General features: G+C 45.1%; 2 protein-coding genes across 4 annotated transcripts in view; both read left to right on the top strand.

The window, feature by feature from the left end:
• Window positions 1-126: 126 nt before the first annotated feature.
• On the top strand, window positions 127-8,021 carry LOC100924741 (zinc finger protein 665-like). The gene is made up of 4 exons (XM_031963965.1): window positions 127-468; window positions 1,533-1,602; window positions 3,462-3,588; window positions 5,162-8,021. The coding sequence occupies exons 1-4, from the start codon at window positions 233-235 to the stop codon at window positions 7,504-7,506; spliced, it is 2,778 nt and encodes a 925-aa protein (XP_031819825.1). The 5' UTR covers window positions 127-232; the 3' UTR covers window positions 7,507-8,021.
• LOC100926302 (zinc finger protein 664) overlaps window positions 578-21,788 on the top strand; it is a 43,708-nt gene continuing 22,497 nt past the window's right edge. Inside the window, exon 1 of one of the 3 annotated variants that reach the window (XM_031964065.1) lies at window positions 578-627. The gene's annotated coding sequence lies outside the window, so the exon portion shown is untranslated. Of the gene's footprint in view, window positions 628-20,312; window positions 20,552-21,788 lie in introns of those variants that run through there. The other 2 variants (XM_031964066.1, XM_031964064.1) reach the window with 2 other exon arrangements.

Genomic DNA, 21,788 nt, shown 5'->3' with positions numbered 1-21,788 from the left:
TTTACCCCTTCTCAGCGGGGCTGAAGAAGGCGCTTCCAGGGGGGCCAGAGCCCCGGGTTTCAGGCGGGAGCTCGGAGGGAGCCTCCCTGCCCCCCACGGACGCAGGAAGGAGCAGCTGCCCGGGGCTGGGGGGTGAGCACGAGCGCGCTTCTCCCGGGCCCCCCTCACGGAGGGAGAAGGGGTCCGCGCCCTCCTCAGTAATTATGCAAATGAGCTAACGCAGAACTTAGACATGCACTTTTCCCTCCGGAATTTCCCGTCACATCCGGGTCTCTTTCCTGCACCGACCGCACAGGTCACCCCCAGCTCCTCCGCAAAGGCTCGGGACGCTGCTGAAATCGACATAAAGTCTTTACAGCGTCAAAAAAGGCCTCCTAGTGACGTCACTCTCGCCTCTGCCCCTGGGCCGCTGAGCCGCAGGGCATGCCGGGAGTCCCCGGGGCGCAGGCGCCGCTTCCCCGGTCCCAGGTTTGTTTCTGGTTTTCCTTCCGGCTGGGGAGGGGAGGGCGTCTCTGGAGGCGGGGCCGGGCTTCTGCTTCCATCTGAAGGCTCCTCCCTTCCGCGGAGGTGGGCGCCTTGGCGGCGTCTGGAGCTCGGGTGCAGCTTGTCCAGGCTCCCAGTGTGGGGGTGCGCGTGCGGGAGCCGGTGCAGAGTGCGGGAGCTGGGGGGGGGGGGGTGAAAAGAACTGGTGCGCGGTGGGGCCTGAGTGCGGGTGGGGTCTGTGCGGGGCGCGGGGGGGGGCGGCACTGGGGCCTGAGCCCTGAGAGATTTCTCCTGCATGGGATGAGGTGGGGGAGGGGCGTGCTTGTGCATCCCTGTGGCTGGGGGGGAGGGGCACTGCCTGGTGTTCCTTGAGGAACCCACTGACCCCTCCCCCACCAAGCTCCCCGTTTTGCGGGGTCTCCTCAGCAATCACCAGTTTGCACACTTGGGGTAGGGGGGAGGGTTCTGTAGCTTTCCGCCCTTTGCCTCAGTTTCCTCCAGTGCAGAAAGGGGTGAGAACAGGCCCTCCCTTCTCTGAAGCCCTGAGGGCGGGGCCTGGGACACGGGAGCACTCTCTGCAAACTTTGTCCCGTCCTTTGCCTTCACCTGGAAGACTGGGGGTGCAGGGGGTTCCCTGGCAGGAGGGGGAGGGGGACTGGGGCTCCCATCCTGCTCCTCGCCTTGACCGATGACCCTCCCGGGGGTCCTGGGACCTTGGGCAGGTGGGGGTCCCATGTTACAGATGGAGAAACTGAGGCAGGCAGGGACCGAGGGCTTGGCCAGGTCACACTGGCCTTCCAGGGATTCGGGGGAAGGCCTTGTGGTCTTGTCCCCATGGGGCTGAGGCTCCGGCAGTGCAGGAGACCTTAGTGTCAGAGGTGGAAGTAGGGGGAGGGTCTCCCTGCCCCCACAGGCGAGATCTCTGCCTCCTTTGAGCTGAGACTTCTCCTCCTCCTCTCTCTCTCTCATTGTGGGCAGGTCAGCATGAAGCCTAGAAAGGGAAGCCTCAGACCCCGGCCTCCCTCTCTGGGCTCCCTCTCCCTCCCCAGGGCAGCTGGAACAGGACCCAAGCCTGGAAACAGAGACATGGCCCCCGGCAGCTGGAGCCCCGCGTCCCAGGTGAGTGGGGTCCCTGCCCAGAGCTGAGCAACCTCGGCCCAGGGGGCGTCCAAGGGAGCCCAGGTAGCTTCCTCCTGTTGGAGGGAGGGGGCCCCGGCAGGACTGGCAGCAAGGCAGGAATTGCCCCCCTCTGCCCATTTCCTGCCCCTCAGAGCACCCAGCAGTTCCCAGGGTTCTCTGAGTCCCTTTCCTTTGCCTGGTCAAGATCAACTTAATCAAGAGGAGCCAGAAAATAGCTCCTCTGGGCCAAGCTCCGGGGGAACCACTGAGGATGCAGAGGAAGGTAAAGAAAAAAAATCAGATCCTGCCCTCAAGGAGCCTCCCAGGGGAGAAAACATGTCATGAGCTGTGTCCACACCTGCGCTGGAGAGTGTAGATGGGAGCCACTCTCAGACGGAGGTTCAGCAGTTTGGGGACCAGGAAAAGCTTGTTACAGAAAGGGAGAATTTAGCTGAGATGTGAAGGAAGCAGGAGGTGAGGGAGGAGGCCATTGCAGACAGGAGAGAAGCCATTGAAAAGGTCCAGGGACAGGGGACAGAGGGTCCTGGTTAAATATAAGCCAGGAGGCCAGTGTCCCTGGGGCAGAGAGGACGACTGAGGTGTGAGAAGCTGGGGCGGGTGTTGTGGTGTCTGCCGTGGGGCAGGAGCCACATAAAGATCATCTCATTGATCCTGTTGTGGGAATTGTCAGGGTCCTTGGTAGGGATAGTTAGGGAGCTCAGGGTCCAGCCAGAGAGTAAACTGTGGTTTATTTATCCGCTGGAGGGTGTGACAGACTCCATGAATGGGGGGTTACATTTCCTCAGATGTCACAGAAACAATCTCTCCTCCTTACCTGACCTGGGCTTTGGTGGGATCTGTTGGGTCTCAGAGAGAGTTAGAAAGAAGTTAGGACCCAGATACCCAAAGGTGCATTTGCTTGTTTGTTTTAAATTATTTTCAACTTCATGTGAGCACCAATGGTAGTATTCATGTTTATAACAATTGGAGTTGTAAATTTTTCACCATCCTTTCCCTCCTTTCCTAATAAAAAGGTGGGCAACTTCATATAGGTATATATCCGTGCTGTCATTTAAAACCTATTTCCCTGTTAATCAGAGTTGTGAAAAATGAAACAGATCAAAACAGAAGGAAAAAAAAGAATAAAGTAATTAAAAGATATATTCTTTAATCATTGCAGAGCCCATCACTTCTTTATTTAGGGTGTGAAAAGCCTTTTCCTTCTTGAATCTTGTATTTGCCTTAGATCCTTGTCCTCCTGAGAAGAGCAGAGTCCTTCATAGCTGATTACCTAACTTTGTTGCTGATTCTGTATACAATCTTTTCCTGGCTCTGGTCATTTCACTTTCCAATAATTTGGTTTTGTTGTTCTTTCTGAAATCTGCCTCTTTATCATTTCTTATTGTATAGTACTATTTCATTATATTCATACACCACAGCTTGTTCAGCCATCCCCCACTTGCTGGGAATTCCCTCAGTTTCCACAATGTTGCCTCCAGGAAAAGGCTGCTATGAATATTTTTGCACGTGTAGGCCCTTTACCTCTTTTTATGATTTCTTTGGAATATTACAGACCTAGTGATGCTATATTTGATCTAAAGATTGGCACAGTTTGGTTGCTCTTTGTTCATAATTCCAAGTTGCTCTCCAGAAACCTTGGATCACTTCTCATTTCCTCGTCAGTGCCCCAGTATTCCCACATTCTTTCCAGCATTGATCATTTTTGGTCTTATTAGTTCATCTGATAGATATGAGGCAAATCCCATTTCTGCTTCAACTTCTTCCTCTATCTTAATAGAGAACTAGATAAATTCTAAAGTCCCTTTCAGCACTAAATGACGTGACTTTTGATGGTTTAGGAATTGGTGACAATCAAGGATGTTGCGGTGGACTTCACTGAGGAGGAGTGGGATCTCCTGGACCCTTCTCAGAAGGAGCTCTACAAGGAAGTCATGATGGAGATTGTCCAGAACCTGCTGTCCCTGGGTAAGGACCATTTCCTCTCTTTTCTTGGTGTTCCACATCAGTTCAAAATGAGCACAGAAGTAATCCATACTGTGTTACATCCCAGAAACTGGATTGAGTGTTCAGTCATCTGAGGGCACCAAGTCTGCATCCATTATGGTGCTGGCTGTACTTTTTTGAGTTACATAATTAACCCTCAGTCAGGTGGCGGATCTTACTGCCACATTTGTTAGATAAACTCTGTGAAAATGGGCTTAAAAGAATGGGAGAGGTTTTTGGTAAGATGGCACAATAGGACAGGAAATACTTAGCTCCCTAACAATCTCTCCCCTCCTCCCCCCAAACAAAAAATAAATGCCTCACATTCATTTTGAGCAGCAAAAGTGAATAAAACTCCAGAAGTTATCCAGACCTTAATAGGATTTTAGGAGGGATCTCATCTCCCTAGACAGAGATTTGACTCAAATAAAGGACTATGCACTCTATGCACACTCTGCCAAGTTAGCCAAGAGCAAGCTCCAGGGGAATCTGCTTTGGCCAGGGGTCTCAGCCTCCAAAACTTTCACCTCTGGCACAGTGAGGGGCAGGATATGCAAAGCAAAAAGATTATTTTAATATCATGTTGGGGACACTAATATATTGTTGCTGAAATTATGAACTGGTCCAAAGAGTTACAAAATTATATGTGCCCTTTGACGTCGATATAATCTATTAGGTCTATTTGCTAAGATATTTAGGGAAAAAAGTAAAAAAAAATGAATTTTATCTGTCTTTATTACTGGGGCAAAAAAACAACATGTCTGTAACCTTTGCTTATAGTTTTAGGAGAGTTAAGCACTGCTTTCCTCCAGATGGGTAATCTAAAGTAATTGTAATCTTGTAAATCTTATAGAGTTTTCATTTTTCATTGAATACCTTCTGAATTTCCCTATTATTTTCATCAAACTCATTTGGATTACTCATTACTTTTTTCCCAGATGAGTAAATGTGGTACAATCCAACATATCTCTGAAAGCAGTCGACTTCTTCTCTGCTCTATAATAATTTTCAACTGTTCCTTGGCTGAGTGTTCCCTCTAATTAGGAAAAACTATTCCAGCACAAAGAAGACTCTAATCTACTGTCATTAAGTATTTGGTAGTCATCTTGGCCTTGGGCCCCTGCCTTTGCTGAATGTGTATATTTCATTGGGACAGGACAATTCTCTAATTGGTCCAGTACTTTGAGATTCATGTCTCCCATATTATCTATTTCTCTTTTATTTTTATTATTATTATTATCATTTTTGCTGAGGCAGTTGGGGTTAAGTGAGTTGCCCAGGGTCACAGAGCTAGGAAGTGTAATTATCTGAGGCCAGATTTGATCTTCCTGATTTCAGGGCTAGTGCTCTATCCACTGCACCACCTAGCTGCCTCCAGTCTGTCTCTTCTTAAAAATGACTTGGGTTATTAAAAGCCATTGCTTGCACTGAGTACACCTATGAAGTTTTGTATATTTAGTATGGTTACAAGCTGCAGTGATTTTTACATTACATTCCTATTTGTGTTTATACATGTGTGTATGCCTTTTTGTGTATTTATGTTTGTCTTTTTCAGATGTAAAAACTGGGTTCACAGTAAATGAGATGAGTAAAAATCTGGGCATTTTTGTGGAAGAACACGATCTGCAAAGATTCATAGATGATGCTCCCTTTGACTTCAATTTGAAGGAATTGCATAATTTTATTCTCAAAGAAGATAAATATCCAAAGAGTGATTGTGAACTGTATGAAATTGGAAAGAGATTCAGATGGTCTTCTGTTCTAAATCACAGCAGGAAAATGACCTCAGGAAGTGATTACCTTCAAGGTAGTGAATACAAGAAAGGCTTCACTGAAGAGGTAGAGCCATTGGTTCCAGGTAATCAATGGGATATAGCTGTGAAGTGCAGTTCAGACCTCACTGGGCATCAGAAAAGTGATACTGAAAAAATACTTTCCATAAGTAATAATGTTGAGAAGGCTGTCAGTCAAAACTCTAATCTCCTTACTCATCAGCAAATGCATATTGGAAAAGAACTTGAGGAACATAATGTATGTGAAGTATCCTCATCCTATCACTCATCTCTTCTTTACTGTCCTGCAATTAAAAGATCTGCTTGTGATCAGTGTGGGAAAGTCTTTGGTTGGAATCCAGCTCTTGATAGCTCGCAGAAGGCTCATACAGGAGAGGTATCTCATAAATGTACTGAATGTGGGAGAGCTTTCCATTATACCTCATTCCTGCTGAACTATCAGAGAATCCACTCTAGAGAGGAGCCTTATTTAAGTCTTCAATGTGGAAAGCCTTACATATGCAATCAATGTGGAAAAACTTTTAAAAATATCTCCTGTCTAGCAAAACATGAGAAAACCCACACTGGAGAGAAACCTTTTAAATGTAATCAATGTGGAAAGACTTTCTCTCAGAGGGCCCATGTTGCTTTACACCAGAGAATCCACACTGGAGAGAAACCTTTTAAATGTAATCAATGTGGAAAGACTTTTAGATTCAGTGCCAATCTTGCCAGACATCAGAGAATCCACACTGGAGAAAAACCTTTTGAATGCAATCAGTGTGGAAAGACTTTCACATGCAATGCCAGTCTTGCTACACATCAGAGAATCCACACTGGAGAGAAACCTTTTAAATGTAATCAGTGTGGAAAGACTTTCACATGCAGTGGCAGTCTTGCTGCACATCAGAGAATCCACACTGGAGAGAAACCTTTTAAATGTAATCAATGTGGAAAGGCTTTCACATGGAGGTCCTATCTTGCTTTACATCAGAGAATCCATACTGGAGAGAAATCTTTTAAATGTGATCAGTGTGGAAAGGCTTTTACATCCAGCTCTGATCTTGCTAGACATAAGAGAACACACACTGGAGTGAAACTTTTTAAATGCAATCACTGTGGAAAGGCTTTCACAGTGAAGGGCAGTCTTGCTACACATCAGAGAATCCACACTGGAGAGAAACCTTTTAAATGTAATCAATGTGGAAAGACTTTTACATGCAGTGCTAGTTTTGTTGCACATCAGAGAATCCACACTGGAGAGAAGCCTTTTAAATGTAATCAGTGTGGAAAGACTTTCACATGCAGTGCCAGTCTTGCTGCACATCAGAGAATCCACACTGGAGAGAAACCTTTTAAATGTAATCAATGTGGAAAGGCTTTCACATTCAGCTCTGATCTTGCTAGACATAAGAGAATACACGCTGGAGTAAAACTTTTTAAATGTACTCACTGTGGAAAGGCTTTCACACAAAGTGCCAATCTTGCTGCACATCAGAGAATCCACACTGGAGAGAAAGCTTTTAAATGTAATCAGTGTGGAAAGGCTTTTACACGAAGTGCCAACCTTGCTGCACATCAGAGAATCCACACTGGAGAGAAACCTTTTAAATGTAATCAATGTGGAAAGGGTTTCACATCCAGCTTCGATCTTGCTAGACATCAGAGAATCCACACAGGAGAGAAACCTTTTAAATGTAATCAATGTGGAAAGGCTTTCACGTCCAGCTCCGATCTTGCTAGACATCAGAGAATCCACACTGGAGAGAAACCTTTTAAATGTAATCAGTGTGTAAAGACTTTCAAATGCAGTGCAAGTCTTGCTGCACATCAGAGAATCCACACTGGAGAGACACCTTTTAAATGTAATCAATGTGGAAAGGCTTTCACATCCAGCTCCGATCTTGCTAGACATCATAGAATCCACACTGGAGAGAAACCTTTTAAATGTAATCAGTGTGGAAAGGCTTTCACATTCAGCTCCAATCTTGCTAGACATCAGAGAATTCATACTGGGGAGAAACCTTTTAAATGTAATCAGTGTGGAAAGACTTTCACATGCAGTACCAGTCTTGCTGCACATCAGAGAATCCACGCAGGGGAGAAACCATTTAAATGTAATCAATGAGGAAAGGCTTTCACATCCAGCTCCGAACTTGCTAGATATAAGAGAACACACACTGGAGTGAAACTTTTTATATGTAAAAAGTGTGAAAAGGCTTTCATAGCAAGAGCTAGTCTTACTGCACATCAGAGAATCCACACAGGAGAGAAACCTTTTAAATGTAATCAATGCGGAAAGTCCTTTATATCCGTGAAACTTTTTTTTTCTATTTTGGATAGGACAGATTAACAGTGGGAATTATACTAGCCATAGGATTGTTCCTCCTTTGATCCTCTAATCTAAAATAATAAGGAATGCATTATTACAATAATAATACATGCAATAAAACAGAAGGACTGGGAAAGCCTTGAAAAATGGTTTATTAAATTCATTATAACTGAAGAAAGAAATTCAGGGTTTGCAGATTTGTTTCTTGAAATATTTTTCTGTAAATTTAAAATGTTCATTTGATTTCATTTGTATGAATTTCAAAATTAAAAAGGAAATCAGATATTGATGGTTTCCTGTTATCATTTTCACCAGTGTTGAATATATTATTGCAAAAATTATTACAAGAAATCATAAAATTATTTTCATGACATTATCTTTTAAATCTAGATCTTGAATCAAGAATTCTCCTATCTACATTTGTTGATTATATCTAACACTTTACTTTTATTTTAAAAACAAATATTTTTATACAAAAAAAAAAAATTGGTGTACATCTCTTACTTACTGAAATAGAGAATGACAAAAAAACCAAATCTTCCCATTATAAGTGTTAATAATTGATGCAAAATTCCGGTCCTGTCTAATCCCAAAATATATATATATATATGTCTCAAATATATGCTTGAGCAATTTTTATTTAGGAGATGACGTAAATCTTTTCTATTCTAATCTCTTGCATCTTTCATGTCTTTTTTTTTTTCAGTATCATTCATTCAAAATTGAAGTAGAATCCCCATTTCTGTTCTTTTTCTTTTCTTTTTTTTTTTGGCTAAAGAAATGGGGGGTTAAGTGACTTGCTCAACTAGGAAATGTTAAGTGTCGGAGGCCAGATTTGAACTCAAGTCTGTCTTACTGCCTATCTACTCTATGGACTGCATTGCCTCGCTGTCCCCCCTTTCCTATTTTTTAAATGATTAATTTTATTTTCTGTGCCTTTTCCTTGAAAAGCTTTTTTTTTTTTACTTTCTCTTCTTTATCTTGCTCAGCATTCAAACCTTTTAATTTTAGATTCATGGAACTTACTCTGAGTTAGATCTTTTTCATTCTCTCTGTTCCTTGAGGCACTAGGAATTTGGAGGCCTTTTGGATTCTGGTTTTTTTTTTTTTTTAATAATTCATTTATTTTATATTTTGCCTGAGTTACATCCAGACCTTTTTTACATTTATTTTTTAAGATTTTTGAATCTAGGTTCTCTCCCTTATTCTTACCCACAATGAAGAAACTACAAGTGACATTATGCAAAACATTTCCATAAAAGTCAAGTTGTGATGGGGGCAGCTAGTTAGTGCAGTGCACCAGGTCAAATGTGATAGGGTTCTGTCACCATATATGGTGGAGTTGGAGTTGAGGACCTCAAAAGTATATTTGGGTTATGGCAAGGTGTCTCAAAACAAAACATGAGTTTAGATGACCTGCAGCTCCAGAGGCAAAGCTTTTCTTATGCTGCTGGTGGCAGGCTAAATCCATGTGAACTTTAATAAAGAAAAAGGTATTTAGCAACCTTTAAGAGGGGAAGATACAACCTAAGGCATGAGGCCACTAAGGCATGAATTTGAATCTTGGGGATCTGAAACAGGTAAGGGGTATGTAAAGTGTAAAGTGGGTTGCGTCAGGGGAGACGGGTAATAGCTGGGGAATTAGAAGGGGCTTCTTTGCAGAAGTAGCCTCTGAGCAGACCCCAGAAGGGAGGCGGAGGGGGAAGGCAGGCAGCACCTTGGGTACAGGGGTACATCACCAACAAAATCCAACAGCAAGAGATACAAAGAGAAATTCCATTCAAAATAACTGTTGACAGCATAAGATATTTGGGAATCTACCAAAGAAAAGTCAGGAATTGTATGGGCAAAATTACAAAAAACTTTCCACACAAAGTCAGATTTAAATAATTGGAAAAATATTAAGTGCTCTTGTATAGGCCAAGTAAATATAATAAAGATGACAATACTCCCTAAATTAATCTATTTATTTAGTGCTATACCAATCAGACTTCTAAGAAAATATTTTAATGATCTAGAAAAAAATAACAAAATGCATATGGAAGAACAAAAGGTCACGAATCTCAAGATAATTAATGAAAAAAAAAAATCAAATGAAGGAGGGCTAGCTGTACCTGATCTAAAACTATATTACAAAGCAGCAGTCACCAAAATCACTTGGTATTGGCTAAGAAATAGATTAGTTGATCAGTGGAATAGGATAGGTTTACAAGACAAAATAGTCAACTATAGCAATCTAGTGTTTGACAAACCCAAAGATCCTAACTTTTGGGATAAGAATTCATTATTTGACAAAAACTGCTAGGATAACTGGAAATTAGTATGGCAGAAATTAGGCATGGACCCACACTTAACACCGTATACCAAGGTAAGATCAAAATGGGTCCATGATTTAGACATAAAGAATGAAATTATAAATAAATTAGAGGAACATAGGATAGTTTATCTCTCAGACTTGTGGAAGAGGAAGAAATTTGTGATGAAAGATGAACTAGAGACTATTATTGGTCACAAAATAAAAAATTTAGATTACATCAAATTCAAAAGCCTTTGTACAAGCAAAACTAATGCAAACAAGACTAGAAGGGAAGCAACAAACTGGGAAAAGATTTTCACAGTTAAAAGTTCTGATGAAGGCCTCATTTCCAAAATATATGTAGAATTGACTCTAATTTATAAGAAATCAAGCCATTCTCCAGTTGGTAAATGGTCAAAGGACAATTTTCAGATGGTGAAATTGAAACTATTTCCACTCATATGAAAGAGTGTTCCAAATCACTATTGATCAGAGAAATGCAAATTAAGACAACTCTGAGATACCACTACACACCTGTCAGATTGACTAAGATGACAGGAAAAAATCATTGATGAATGTTGATGTAGTGGCTAGAAACTGGAAAATGAATGGATGCCCATCAATTTAAGAATGGTTGGATAAATTGTGGTATATGAATGTTATGGAATATTATTGTTATGTAAGAAATGGCCAGCAGGATGAATACAAAGAGGCTTGGAGAGACTTACAGGAACTGATGCTAAGTGAAATGAGCAGAACCAGGAGATCATTATATACTTCAACAACGATACTGTATGAGGATGTATTCTGATGGAAGTGGATTTCTTTGACAAAGAGAAGATCTAACTCAGTTTCAATTGATCAATGATAGACAGAAGCAGCTACACCCAAAGAAAGAACACTGGGAAATGAATGTAAACTGTTTGCATTTTTGTTTTTCTTCCTGGGTTATTTTTACCTTCTGAATCCAATTCTTCCTGTGGAACAAGAGAACTGTTTGGTTTCTTTGGAAACCCTGGTTAAGCTGGACATTCAAGTGGTAGCACTTTGAAACATGGGACCGAGGTCTCAAAGTTTCTAGACATTTGGGAAAGACTTCAGAGTCTAGAGCACCTTCTTTTTAGACCTTTCTTTCCTATTTTGATGTTTCCTGATGCCTGTTCCACATATTCAGATACTCATAGAACAAGACAGGTTTCTTACTTTTTAAAGATAGGCTTTACCTTTCATTCCACAAATAATGTTGATTTGTAAATTATCCCTACTTTTCTTTGGTCAATTACAATTCACAATATAGAAATAGTCAGGTAATTAAGAAATAATTATTTAGATTATCTCTTAATTGCCAAATCCAATAGAAATTTCTTAGTCTTCATGTTGGATCTTGAACTAATATTACAGGGAGGTAAGATGAAGGAATGGACTTGTTTAACCTGAACATTGAGGGGAATATGAATTGCTATATATTATTTCCCCATCCTCAAAACACCCTCATTCTATACCTGCCAGCTAAAATCTCAATTTTGTCCTCCCTTAAGTGGTAAAGATGCTCCTAGTAAAGGGCATCTACAATAGGTGCATCCTTTTCCTTTCCTCTCTCTTCACTTTGAGTTTACAATTCATCATTCCACAAAAGAAAAAATCTGTTCTCCCCAAAGTTACTAATCATCTCTTAGTTTCCAAATCAATTGGACTTTTCTCAGTCCACATTCTCCTCAAGCTCTAGTTTTTTATTTTCATTTTCATTTTTTTTGTTGTTGTTGTTTTTGCTGAGGCAATAGGGGTTAAGTGACTTCCCAAGGGTCACACAGCTAGGAAGTGTTAAGTGTCTGAAGCTAGATTTGAATTTAGGTTCTCCTGACTTCAGGGCTGTTGCTCTATCCGCTGCTTGCTTTGGAAAATTGTTATTTTTTGAGGAATTGTTTACCTTAATTAATCTACTTATTCAGTGCCATTATGTATCTAACTTTCAAGAAATTACAATTCTAAGAAAAATAATAAGAAAATGTCAAGAATTTCAAAGGAATTGATGAAAAAAATGCATATGGTGTCCTAGCTGTACCAGACCTAAAATTCTGTTATAAAGCAGCAGTCATGAAATCCATTTACTACTGGCTAAGAAATAGAGTAGTCAGTCAATAGAATTGGTTAGGTTCAAAGGACAAAGTAGTCAAGACTACACTAATCTAGTGTTTGATAAAACCAAAGACCACAGCTCCTTCATCCAAAGCCTCCAAGAAAAACAAGAATTGGTCATAGGCCATGTAAGATATCAAAAGGGATTTTGAAAATCAAGCAAGAGGGATAGAGGAAAAATGGAAAGAGAATTGGGAGTGATGCAAAAAGAAATACAAAAAGCTGATGGGGAAAAGAATTCCTTAAAAAGCAAAACTGGCCAAATTGGAAAAAAAAGATACAAAAGTTTACCAAGGAAGAGAATTCCTTGAAAATTAGAATTGAGTAATTGGAAGCTAATGATTTTATAGGAAATCAAGAAACAATAAAACAAAACCAAAAGAAGGAAAAATAAGAAAACAATGTAAAATATCTCCTCAGAAAAACAACTGACTAGGAAATAGGTGCAGGAGAGATAAAGGCAGTAGTTAAAGTTTAAAAAGGACTGGATATATCTGGTTTAAGAACAGAAGTATACCCTGTTATTCAAGAGTTTGACTCTTCAGGTCAAGAAAGGAGAAGATACAGTCCTTTTGATGTGGAAATTATTAAACACTTGAAAAAGGTAAAGGTCAGTATGCAGACACTTTAACATGGATTAATTACCCTTTGATAGCATATGAGCAAATTGCTGCTGCTTCTATCAAAGCATGGAGCTCCCTTCCAGGGCAAAAAGATAGAGGTGAAGACTTCAGGAAAACAGAGCAAAATCCAAATGAACCCTTTTCTGATTTCATGGGACATCTGCAGACAGCTGTCATAGAACTATTGGTGAAAATGCAGAACAGGAATAATGATCAAACAACTTGCTAGAGAATATGCTAATGAGGTTTGTACAAGAATTATTCTTACACATCCTATTACACAAGGATGCTCTTTTATAGGAGATCATGAGACTTTGTGCCACAGTGGGCACAAATGCTTTTTATAACCAGGTTATGATGCAGAACATCGGAAGAGAGGATCCTTCTTGGCAAGGAACTTCCAGAGAGACTCACCAATGCTTTCAATGTGGTAAAGTAGGGCATCTGAAAGCTTAACATTGGCACAGAGATAGAGTGAGAAGACAGGGTGAGAGAACAAGGTGCTAACTCAGTGGAATTGATAAGACAATGGTTATCTAGTTTAGCTTGGTGATTAATAGTTCTCTACTTCAGTATGATTGATTAAATCTTACAAGAAATAATGGTTCCCTAATGATAGGATTGGTTTATACTCAGTATATTGCATATACACTGGGACAAACTCAGCCAGAGACTCAGAGAAGACAGAGGACTGGAGGCGGGACTCAAGCTCTCAGAGCCAAGGAGAGAAATTCATTCTATCTCCCACCTTTGTGGTAGCTGGAGACTGGAGCACAAGCTCTCGAATGGAGATAGACTTCCAGAGATCATCAGGGTGGTCCTCCTCCCTCCCCCACAGAAACCAAGATACACTCCCCAGGACCCCCAGAACGCTATCCTGGGCCCAGGCAGGGAGGCCGGCTCATTCCAATGGGGAGGACACTGGACAACAGTTCAGAGGGGGAAGATGAGCCCAATGGGAAGGGCGGGAAGCAGGAGCGGATAAGGGGAGGAGGGACCCTGGGTCAGACCTAACTCGGACCTGCAGGTGCAGAGATAGCTCCCAGAAGGCAGAGAAATCTCAATTATGAGAGGAGACAGAGATCTCAGCTCAGAGACAGGAGGCAGAGAGATTGCAGAGAGATGGAGATGGAGAGATGTCAGAGAAAGAGGGGCAGAGATCTCAGGTCACAGAAAAGGAGATGGAGGCAGAAAGATCTCAGGTCAAAGAGATGGAGGCAAAAAGATGTCAGAGAGGAGATGGAGAGATCTCAGCTCAGAGAAATAGAGGTAGAGAGATCACAGAGACGAGATGGAGGCAGAGAGATCTCACCTGAGAAAAGGAGGCGGAGATCTCAGCCTACAGAGAAGGAGGCAGAGAGATCTCAGCTTAGAGAGATGGAGGTAGAGAGATCTCAGAGAGAAGGAGGCAAGAGATCTCAGAGCAGAAAAGAGAGTGAGAGATCTCAGATCCAGGTGATTCTGCTTTAGGCCAAGAGGATGTGGGTGGGTCCTCCTAATCCCAGGGGCCCACGTGCTCCATCTCTTGGGAAGGACCCCTCCCCATCCCAGGCTTCCCAAAAGGACTCAGATTATCACACCCCCTACCCCATCACTCAGAACTCCCTTTCCCCATCTCTACTCCCCTCTCCCTTCCTCATTTTCCCTCCTCAGCAGGACCTCTTGGGCCCCCAGCTCTCCCCGGACCCCACAACCACCTTCTTAGTCACACATCCTGCCTCCTACATCCCTTCTGGCTGCCCCAGCCATTCCCCTCCCCCGTCAGGCCCCACCTTCTCTGCAGCCCAGGCTGCAGACTTCCTTCCCCCTCCCAACTCAGAGATGTCAGGATGGGGGAGGGGAGCTCTGAGTGATGGGGTGAGGGGCAGATAGGATCTGAGGCCTTTTGGGAAGATTGGAATCCTGGGATGGGGAGGGGTCATTCCAGAGTGGTAGAGTGGGCGGGGCTCCTGGGATTAGGAGGACCCGCCTATAGCTCCTTGGCCATGAGCAGACTCACTGGGAGCTGAGATCTCTCCATTTCCTGCTCTCTGAGATCTCCCTGCCTCCATCTCTGGGACCTGAGATCTCTCTATCTCCTCTCTGAGCTGAGATCTCTCTGCCTCCTTCTGACACAGTTGAGATTGTTCCACCTTCTGGGAGCTGTCTCTGCACCTGCAGGTCCCAGGTAGGTCTGACCCTGGGCCCCTCCTCACCCTACCCCGCTCCTGCTTCCCACCCTTCCCTTTGGGCTCATCTTCTCCCTCTGACTTCTTGTCCAGTGTCCTCCACATTGGCAGGAGCTGGTCTCCCTCCAAGTTCATGCTCAGGGTCTCCTCCCAGAGGTCCTGGGATATTTTCTTTCCTGAGGGTCACAGCTGCCTGACCTCCCACTTTCCCCATAGTATGGATGTCATATGGAGTCCCCTGATCTTGGGGGGCAGTAAATGATCAGCCCCAATCTTCCAGCTTCCAAGTCTGCCCCATCTCTCTATTCCTGACAGCTTAGAAAACTCCTTTATCCTGCCTGGTCTGAGGAGACCCTCCCTCCTCTCTCCTGGGGTGGAGTCTCTCCCCGGAGGGTGGGGCAGGGTCACTGATTGTCCCAGTCCTGAAAGCTCTCTGTCTCATTCTGGGGGGATCAGCTTCCAGGCCAGGAAAGGAAGGTTCAGACCCGTCCTCCATCTCTGAGATCCTCTTCTCTCCCCAGCCTGGCTGGCATAGGACCCAAGGCTGAAAACAGAGAGATGGCCTCGGGCATCCGGAGCCCCTCTTCCCAGGTGAGTGCAGTCCCTGCCCAGAGCTGAGCAGCCTCAGCCCCGGGGGCATCCAAGAGAGCCCAGGAATCTTCCTCCTGTCAGAGGGAGGAGTCCCTGGCAGGGCTGGCAGCAGGGCAGTAATCACCCTCCTGGCACAGCCCATTTCCTTTCTCTCAGGGCACCCAGTGACTCCCAGGGCTCTCTGAAACCTTTTCCTTTACTGGGTCTTAGACCAAATCACAAAATGTTTAGAAATTAGCTCTTTCCGGTCAAGCTCTGTGCTAATCCTAGGGTGCAGAGGACGGTAAAGAAAAAGAAAATCAGATCTGCCTTCAAGGTGCTCACAGGGGAGGAAACATCTCATGAGCTGTGTCCACACCTGTGCTGGACAGTGTAGATGGGAGCTACTCTCAGAGGGAAGGTTCAGAAGTTTGGGGGACCTGGAAAAAGTTTTCAGAAAGGGAGAATTTAGCTAAGATGTGAAGGAAGCAGGAGGTGAGGGAGGAGGCCGTTGCAAACTAGAGAGAAGCCCTTGAAAACATCTAGGGACAGGGGAGAGAGAGTCCTGGTTAAGCATAAGCCAGGAAGCCAGTGTCCCTGGGGCAGAGAGGAAGACTAAGGTGTGAGAAGACACCCCAGATATTGTGGTGTCTGCCATGTGCCAGGAGCCACATAAAGATGATCTCATTGATCCTGTTGTGGGAATTGTCAGGGTTCTTGCTAGGGAAAGCCAAAGTCAGAGAGCTCAGGGTCCAGCCAGAGAGTAAACTGTGGTTTATTTATCCATTTGAAGGTGTGACAGACTTCACAAATGGGGGGTTACATTTCCTCCAATGTCACAGAGACAATCTCTCCTTTCCTGACCTGGGTTTTGGGTAGGATCTGTTGGGTCTCATAGAGAGTTATAAAGAAGTTAGGACCCAGATACATAAAGGCACATTTGCTTGTTTATTTTAAATTCTTTTCAGTTTCATGTCATGACAAATTGTAGCATTCATGTTTATAAGAATTGGAGTTGTAAATTTTTCACCATCATTTCTTCCCTTCCTAATAAAAAGGTGGGTAACTTCATATAGGTATATCTGTGCTATCATTTAAACCATATTTCCTTATTAGAGTTGTGAAAAATGAAACAGATCAAAAGAGAAGAAAAAAAGAATAAAGTAACTAAAAGGTTTATTCTTCAATCTTGTATTTGCCTTAGATCAGGGGTCCTCAATCTATGGCCCACGGGTCAGATGCAGAGTGTGAGGTGATACCGAAGTAAGGTGAGTTCCCAGGGCAGGGTGTGTAGTGTGAGGAAGGGGGAGAGATGCAGAAGACGGACAATTGATGGCCCACGGCCTTGTACAGTAATAGCAGCCACCACACCAGACAGGCACGGGGGACGTAAATGCATGCTTGCATGTCACGGCCACTGCAGGGAGAATTCACTGCACCAGTGAAGGTCGGAAGCAGGAGTACAAAGAGTGAGAGAGAGAGCGTGGGAAACAGAAGCATCACGGCGCAGAGGTAGCTTGGAGGAAGTTGGGCAATGCAGTCTGTATGTCTCTGTGTGGGTAAAGTTATTGCTGGTATATTGTTTTTGTAGCACTGTATATATATATATATATATATATATATATATATATATATATATATATATGTATATATTGATATTTTACGAATAGCAATTTGGAATCCCTAGGAAATAATGATGTCAAGAAAAAGAAAAATTGACTCGGAGTGTAGGATATTCAAAGAACAGTGGACTTATGATTACTTTTTCATGCAGTACAAGGAAAGTCTGATATGCCAGAATATAGCGTTTGTGTTCAAAGAATATAATTTGCATGGACACTATGAACCTCAACACAAAAATAAATATGATTGTTTGGTTGGAGAAGTGAGAAAAGATAAAATATTAAAACTGAAAAATACATTGACAACTCAGCAAAATACTTTTGTGAAGCAGAAGAAACTAAACATTTCATCACTACGAGCAAGTTTTCAAGATGCAAAGCTAATAGCAGGCACTGGCAGATCATTTGTGAAGGGAGAATTTGTTAAAGAATGCCTTCTTTCTGTTGCCAAAGAGATGTGTCCAGAGAAGCCCGATTTATTTAGTACATTGAGTCTTTCAGGATCTACAATTACATGGAGGATTGAAGAAATGGGAGACAATCTGCATTGGCATTTGCAAAACTCCATAAAAAAAATTTCATATTTTTCCTTGGCACTCAACGAAAGCAATGATGTTCGTGATTCTGCACAATTTCTAATTTTTATTTGTGGGATGATTGATTATTTTGAAGTCATAGAAAAGCTTGCTGCACAGCAAAGCATCAAAGGAACAACTACAGGAGAGGATATCTATGAAAAGGTTTGCCAAACTATGAATGGTTTGGAGCTGGACTGGGCTAAACTAGCCAGTGTGACAACTGATGGTGCTCCTAGCATTGTGGAGTCTAAGAAAGCAGTAATTGCTCGCATTAACCAAGAGATGGACAAACATAACCATTCTCATCCAATAGCCATACACTGCCTCATGCACCAACAAACGCTGTGTAGTAAATCACTGAAGTGGGACTCTGTTATGAAAATTGTGGTATCTTGTGTTGAGCTTCATTAGAGCTAATGCACTAAATGACAATTTTAGGAATTTCTGTCTGAGCTAAATGTTGAGTATAAAGATGTTCTATATCACACAGAATGTCCATTGGCTGAGTTGAAGGAGAGTTTTGAAACATTTCTATAACTTACTTCCACAGATTACAACTTTTCTGCTTTCAAAAAACAAAGAAGTACCAGAGCTCAATGATGCAGAATGGAAATGGCACCTTGCCTTTCTGACAGATGTAACAGAGCTACTCAACAATTTCAATATGCAACTTCAAGGAAAGGGGAAGCTCATCTGTGATATGCAATCACATGTCAAAGCATTTGAAGTAAAATTAGGTCTCCTCATCAAACAAGTGAAGGAGGAAAACTTCTGCCATCTCCCCACAACTCATAATCTGTTAGCGGAAAACCCTCTGATTGCATTCCCAAACAAAATATGGGTGGATTCACTGGAAAAATTGCAAAAGGAGTTCCAATTTAGATTTAAAGAGTTTTATCTCCATGAACAGGACATGGAGCTTTTCCATAACCCATTTTTTATTGACACTGAAAATGTGGATACAATTTACCAAATGGAAATGATTGTGACTCTCTGAAAGACGTATTCAAGTCAAGCAGCCTTCATAAATTCTATGCATCTCTCCTCTCTGAGACATATCCTCATCTCAGGAACCATGCCCTCAAAATGGCAACCATCTTTGGCAGCACTTTTGTCTGTGAACAGACTTTTTCTAGAATGAAACATTTGAAATCTCCAACCAGACCAAGACTAACGGATGCACACTTACATCACTTGTTACTACTAACAGTGACAAATATGGAACCAGACATTGACCATCTCGTTAGCCAAAAGCAGGCCCATAGTTCCCATTGAAATACTGGTTAAGTTTGTTGATATAACTTTACTTCATTTTAAATATTGCATTTGTTCCCGTTTTGTTTCTTCACTTCAAAATAAGATATATGCAGCGTGCATAGGAATTTGTTCATAGTTTTTGTTTTTACCATAGTCCAGCCCTCCAACAGTCTGAGGGACAGTGAAGTGGCCTCCTATTTAAAAAGTTTGAGGATCCCTGCTCTATTGAATCCAGGACCACTCGTAGTAAGTGGTCTCATTCAACTAGAAATCTAGGCCTGGGGGCAGTGAGGTCATTCACTGAAACTTCAGTCTCAGATCTCTTGTAAAAGGGACAATCTGGGGCTCATTTCTTTGCAGAGGCAAAAAGCAGGACCCTGGCAGGCCAAGGGACCTCTCTCCTGCGGAGCTGCCTGCAAGGGCCCCTGCCCACTGTGAAGACAATGTCTCATCAGCATTCACCCCTCTTTATCTCCCTGCCAGGACTGTGTCACTTGGAGGTCAGCCTTCCTAGCAAAAGCAGCGTCCTGCGGTGCCAACAGTAACTTCCCTTTTTGCCACAAACTCTTAGGATTGGTGAATTCTTTCATGCACGACCTGCAGCGACCAGAAGGGCTTCCTATAACTCCGCCTGCCACTAGACCCCATCACTTTCCTCTCCAGCTCAGGGGCCACGAACAAGGTGCTTCCCCCTGTGCTCCAGCATCTGGATGACGGGTGTCCGTCTGTGCCTAAGGCCCCACTCTGCAGCCCAGGCCCCTTCTGGAGCCCTCCCTGCCCCCCCCTCCCCACAGCTGGAAAAGGTCCAGGGTGGGGGGGACATTACTGAGGTTAAAACAAAAAGCCAGAGGCGTCCTGAAGGACCCTGAGCCTTGCTGTGACCTCCCCACCCCCACAGCCTCCCCCCGCCCAGTCCTCCCCTGGCCTCCTTCCTCATCTCCCGCCTTCCTTATTTCTCAGGACCCCATGCTCTGCTCTCAGCACCCCTCCCCTTCCCACGAGGACCCGGATGTTGAGGGGAGAAGAGGGAAATGGGGCCCAGGTGGTGAATCGGGTACCAGCCCAACCCCTAGACTTGGGGGGAGGGGAGGTCTGTACAAGCGGGTGGGGAGAGTGTGCGATGGGGCCGGGCGTCTGCGGGCTCTCCAGGTGCCGCCTGTCTGGCTTCTCCCTCCTTGTCCATCCCGGGATTCAAACTGCAGGAATAATGTTAGTTACAGTCTCCAGGAAACGCTCCGCAATCGCCCCGCCCCGCGTCAGTGTCAAAGGCGGCCTCTTAGTGACGTAACGCCCCCCCAGCCCCTGGGCCGCTGAGCCGCAGGGCATGCCGGGAGTCCCCTGGGTCGCAGGCGCTGCTTCCCCGGTCCCCCGTTTATTTCTGTTCCTCCTTCTGTGCCGGGAGGGGGGGGGCAGCTGCGAGCAGGCGTAGCCTGGGACTTCCGCCTTCCTCCTTAAGGCTCCTCCCCTTCCGCGCCCGTTCCGGGCCGGTGTTGTGGCCGAGCCTGGAGTCTGTGGCGGTTGTCCAGCCCCTGCGCGCGGGGGCGCGCGTGCCGGAGCGGGTGCGGAAGTGCGGGAGACGCGCGTGGGGCGGGTAACTGAGCCGCGTGCGCGCTGGGGGGGGAGGTGTGTCTGAGTGCGCGCTGGGGAGGGGAGGGAGGTGTGTCTGAGTGCGCGAGGGGAGGTAGGTGTGTCTGAGTGCGCGTGGGGAGGGGAGGGCCAGGTGTGTCTGAGTGCGCTGGGGGGGGAGGGAGGTGTGTCTGAGTGCGCGTGGGGGAGGGGAGGCAGGTGTGTCTGAGTGCGTGGGGGAGGGAGGGCCAGGTGTCTGAGTGCGCGTGGGGGAGGGAGGGCAGGTGTGTCTGAGTGCGCGTGGGGGGAGGGGGAGGGCCAGGTGTGTCTGAGTGCGCGTGGGGAGGGAGGGCAGATGTGTCTGAGTGCGCGTGGGGGGAGGGGGGAGGGGCAGGTGTGTCTGAGTGCGCGAGGGGGGAGGGGCAGATGTGTCTGAGTGCGCGAGGGTGTGGCTCCCCCCAGGGGCCTGAGCGCTGAGTGATTTCCCCTGCTCAGGCTGAGATGGGGGAGGGGACGTGCTTGTGCGTCCCACTGGCTGGGGTGGGGGAGTGGGGGGGCGGACACCGCTGAGTGTCGGAGAACCCAACCGGCCCCCGTTCATCTCTGTTTCCTTCCGTGCAAAAATGGGCCGAGAGCAGCCCCTCCATGTCCCCCCATGAGATCCCCTCTGTAAGGCACTGGATACAGGGCCAGATACACAGGAAGCGCCCCCTACAGGCAGCTCTGTGTAAAGTCTGCTGAGACCTTTCGTTTGCCTGGAGGACCCGGGGGAGGGGGGCTGGAGGTGAACTGGCTGGAGGGGGAGGGGGGACTGGGGCTCCCGTCCAGCTCTGCTCCTTGACCTATTTCCCTCCTGGTGGTCATTTCCGGGACCTTGGGCAGGTGGGGGTCCCATGTTACAGATGGAGAAACTGAGGCAGGCGGGGACCGGGGGCTTGGCCAGGTCACACTGGCCTTCCAGGGATTCGGGGGAAGGCCTTGTGGTCTTGTCCCCATGGAGCTCAGGCTCCCGGGCTGCCCCTCCCTGCAGGGCAGGAGACCTCCTCTCAGCTGAGACCTCTCAGCCTCCTGTCTGAGATCTCGTGGCTACCTCCTAGGGTGAATCCACTCCCCACCGTCCCTGCCCTCAGAGCTCACTCTCTCTCTCTCTCTCTCTCTCTCTGTCTCCCCTCTCTCTCTTTCTCTGTCTCTCTCTGTCTCTGACTCTCTCTGTCTCTGTCTCTGTCTCTGTCTCTCTCTGTCTCCTCTCTCTCTCTCTCTCT

The sequence above is a fragment of the Sarcophilus harrisii genome, chromosome 3, assembly GCF_902635505.1.
Source record: "Sarcophilus harrisii chromosome 3, mSarHar1.11, whole genome shotgun sequence".
In the NCBI taxonomy this organism is placed as follows: Eukaryota; Metazoa; Chordata; class Mammalia; order Dasyuromorphia; family Dasyuridae; genus Sarcophilus; species Sarcophilus harrisii.
Note: the sequence above shows the minus strand (reverse complement) of the source record. Positions and strands in the feature narration are given on the sequence as shown.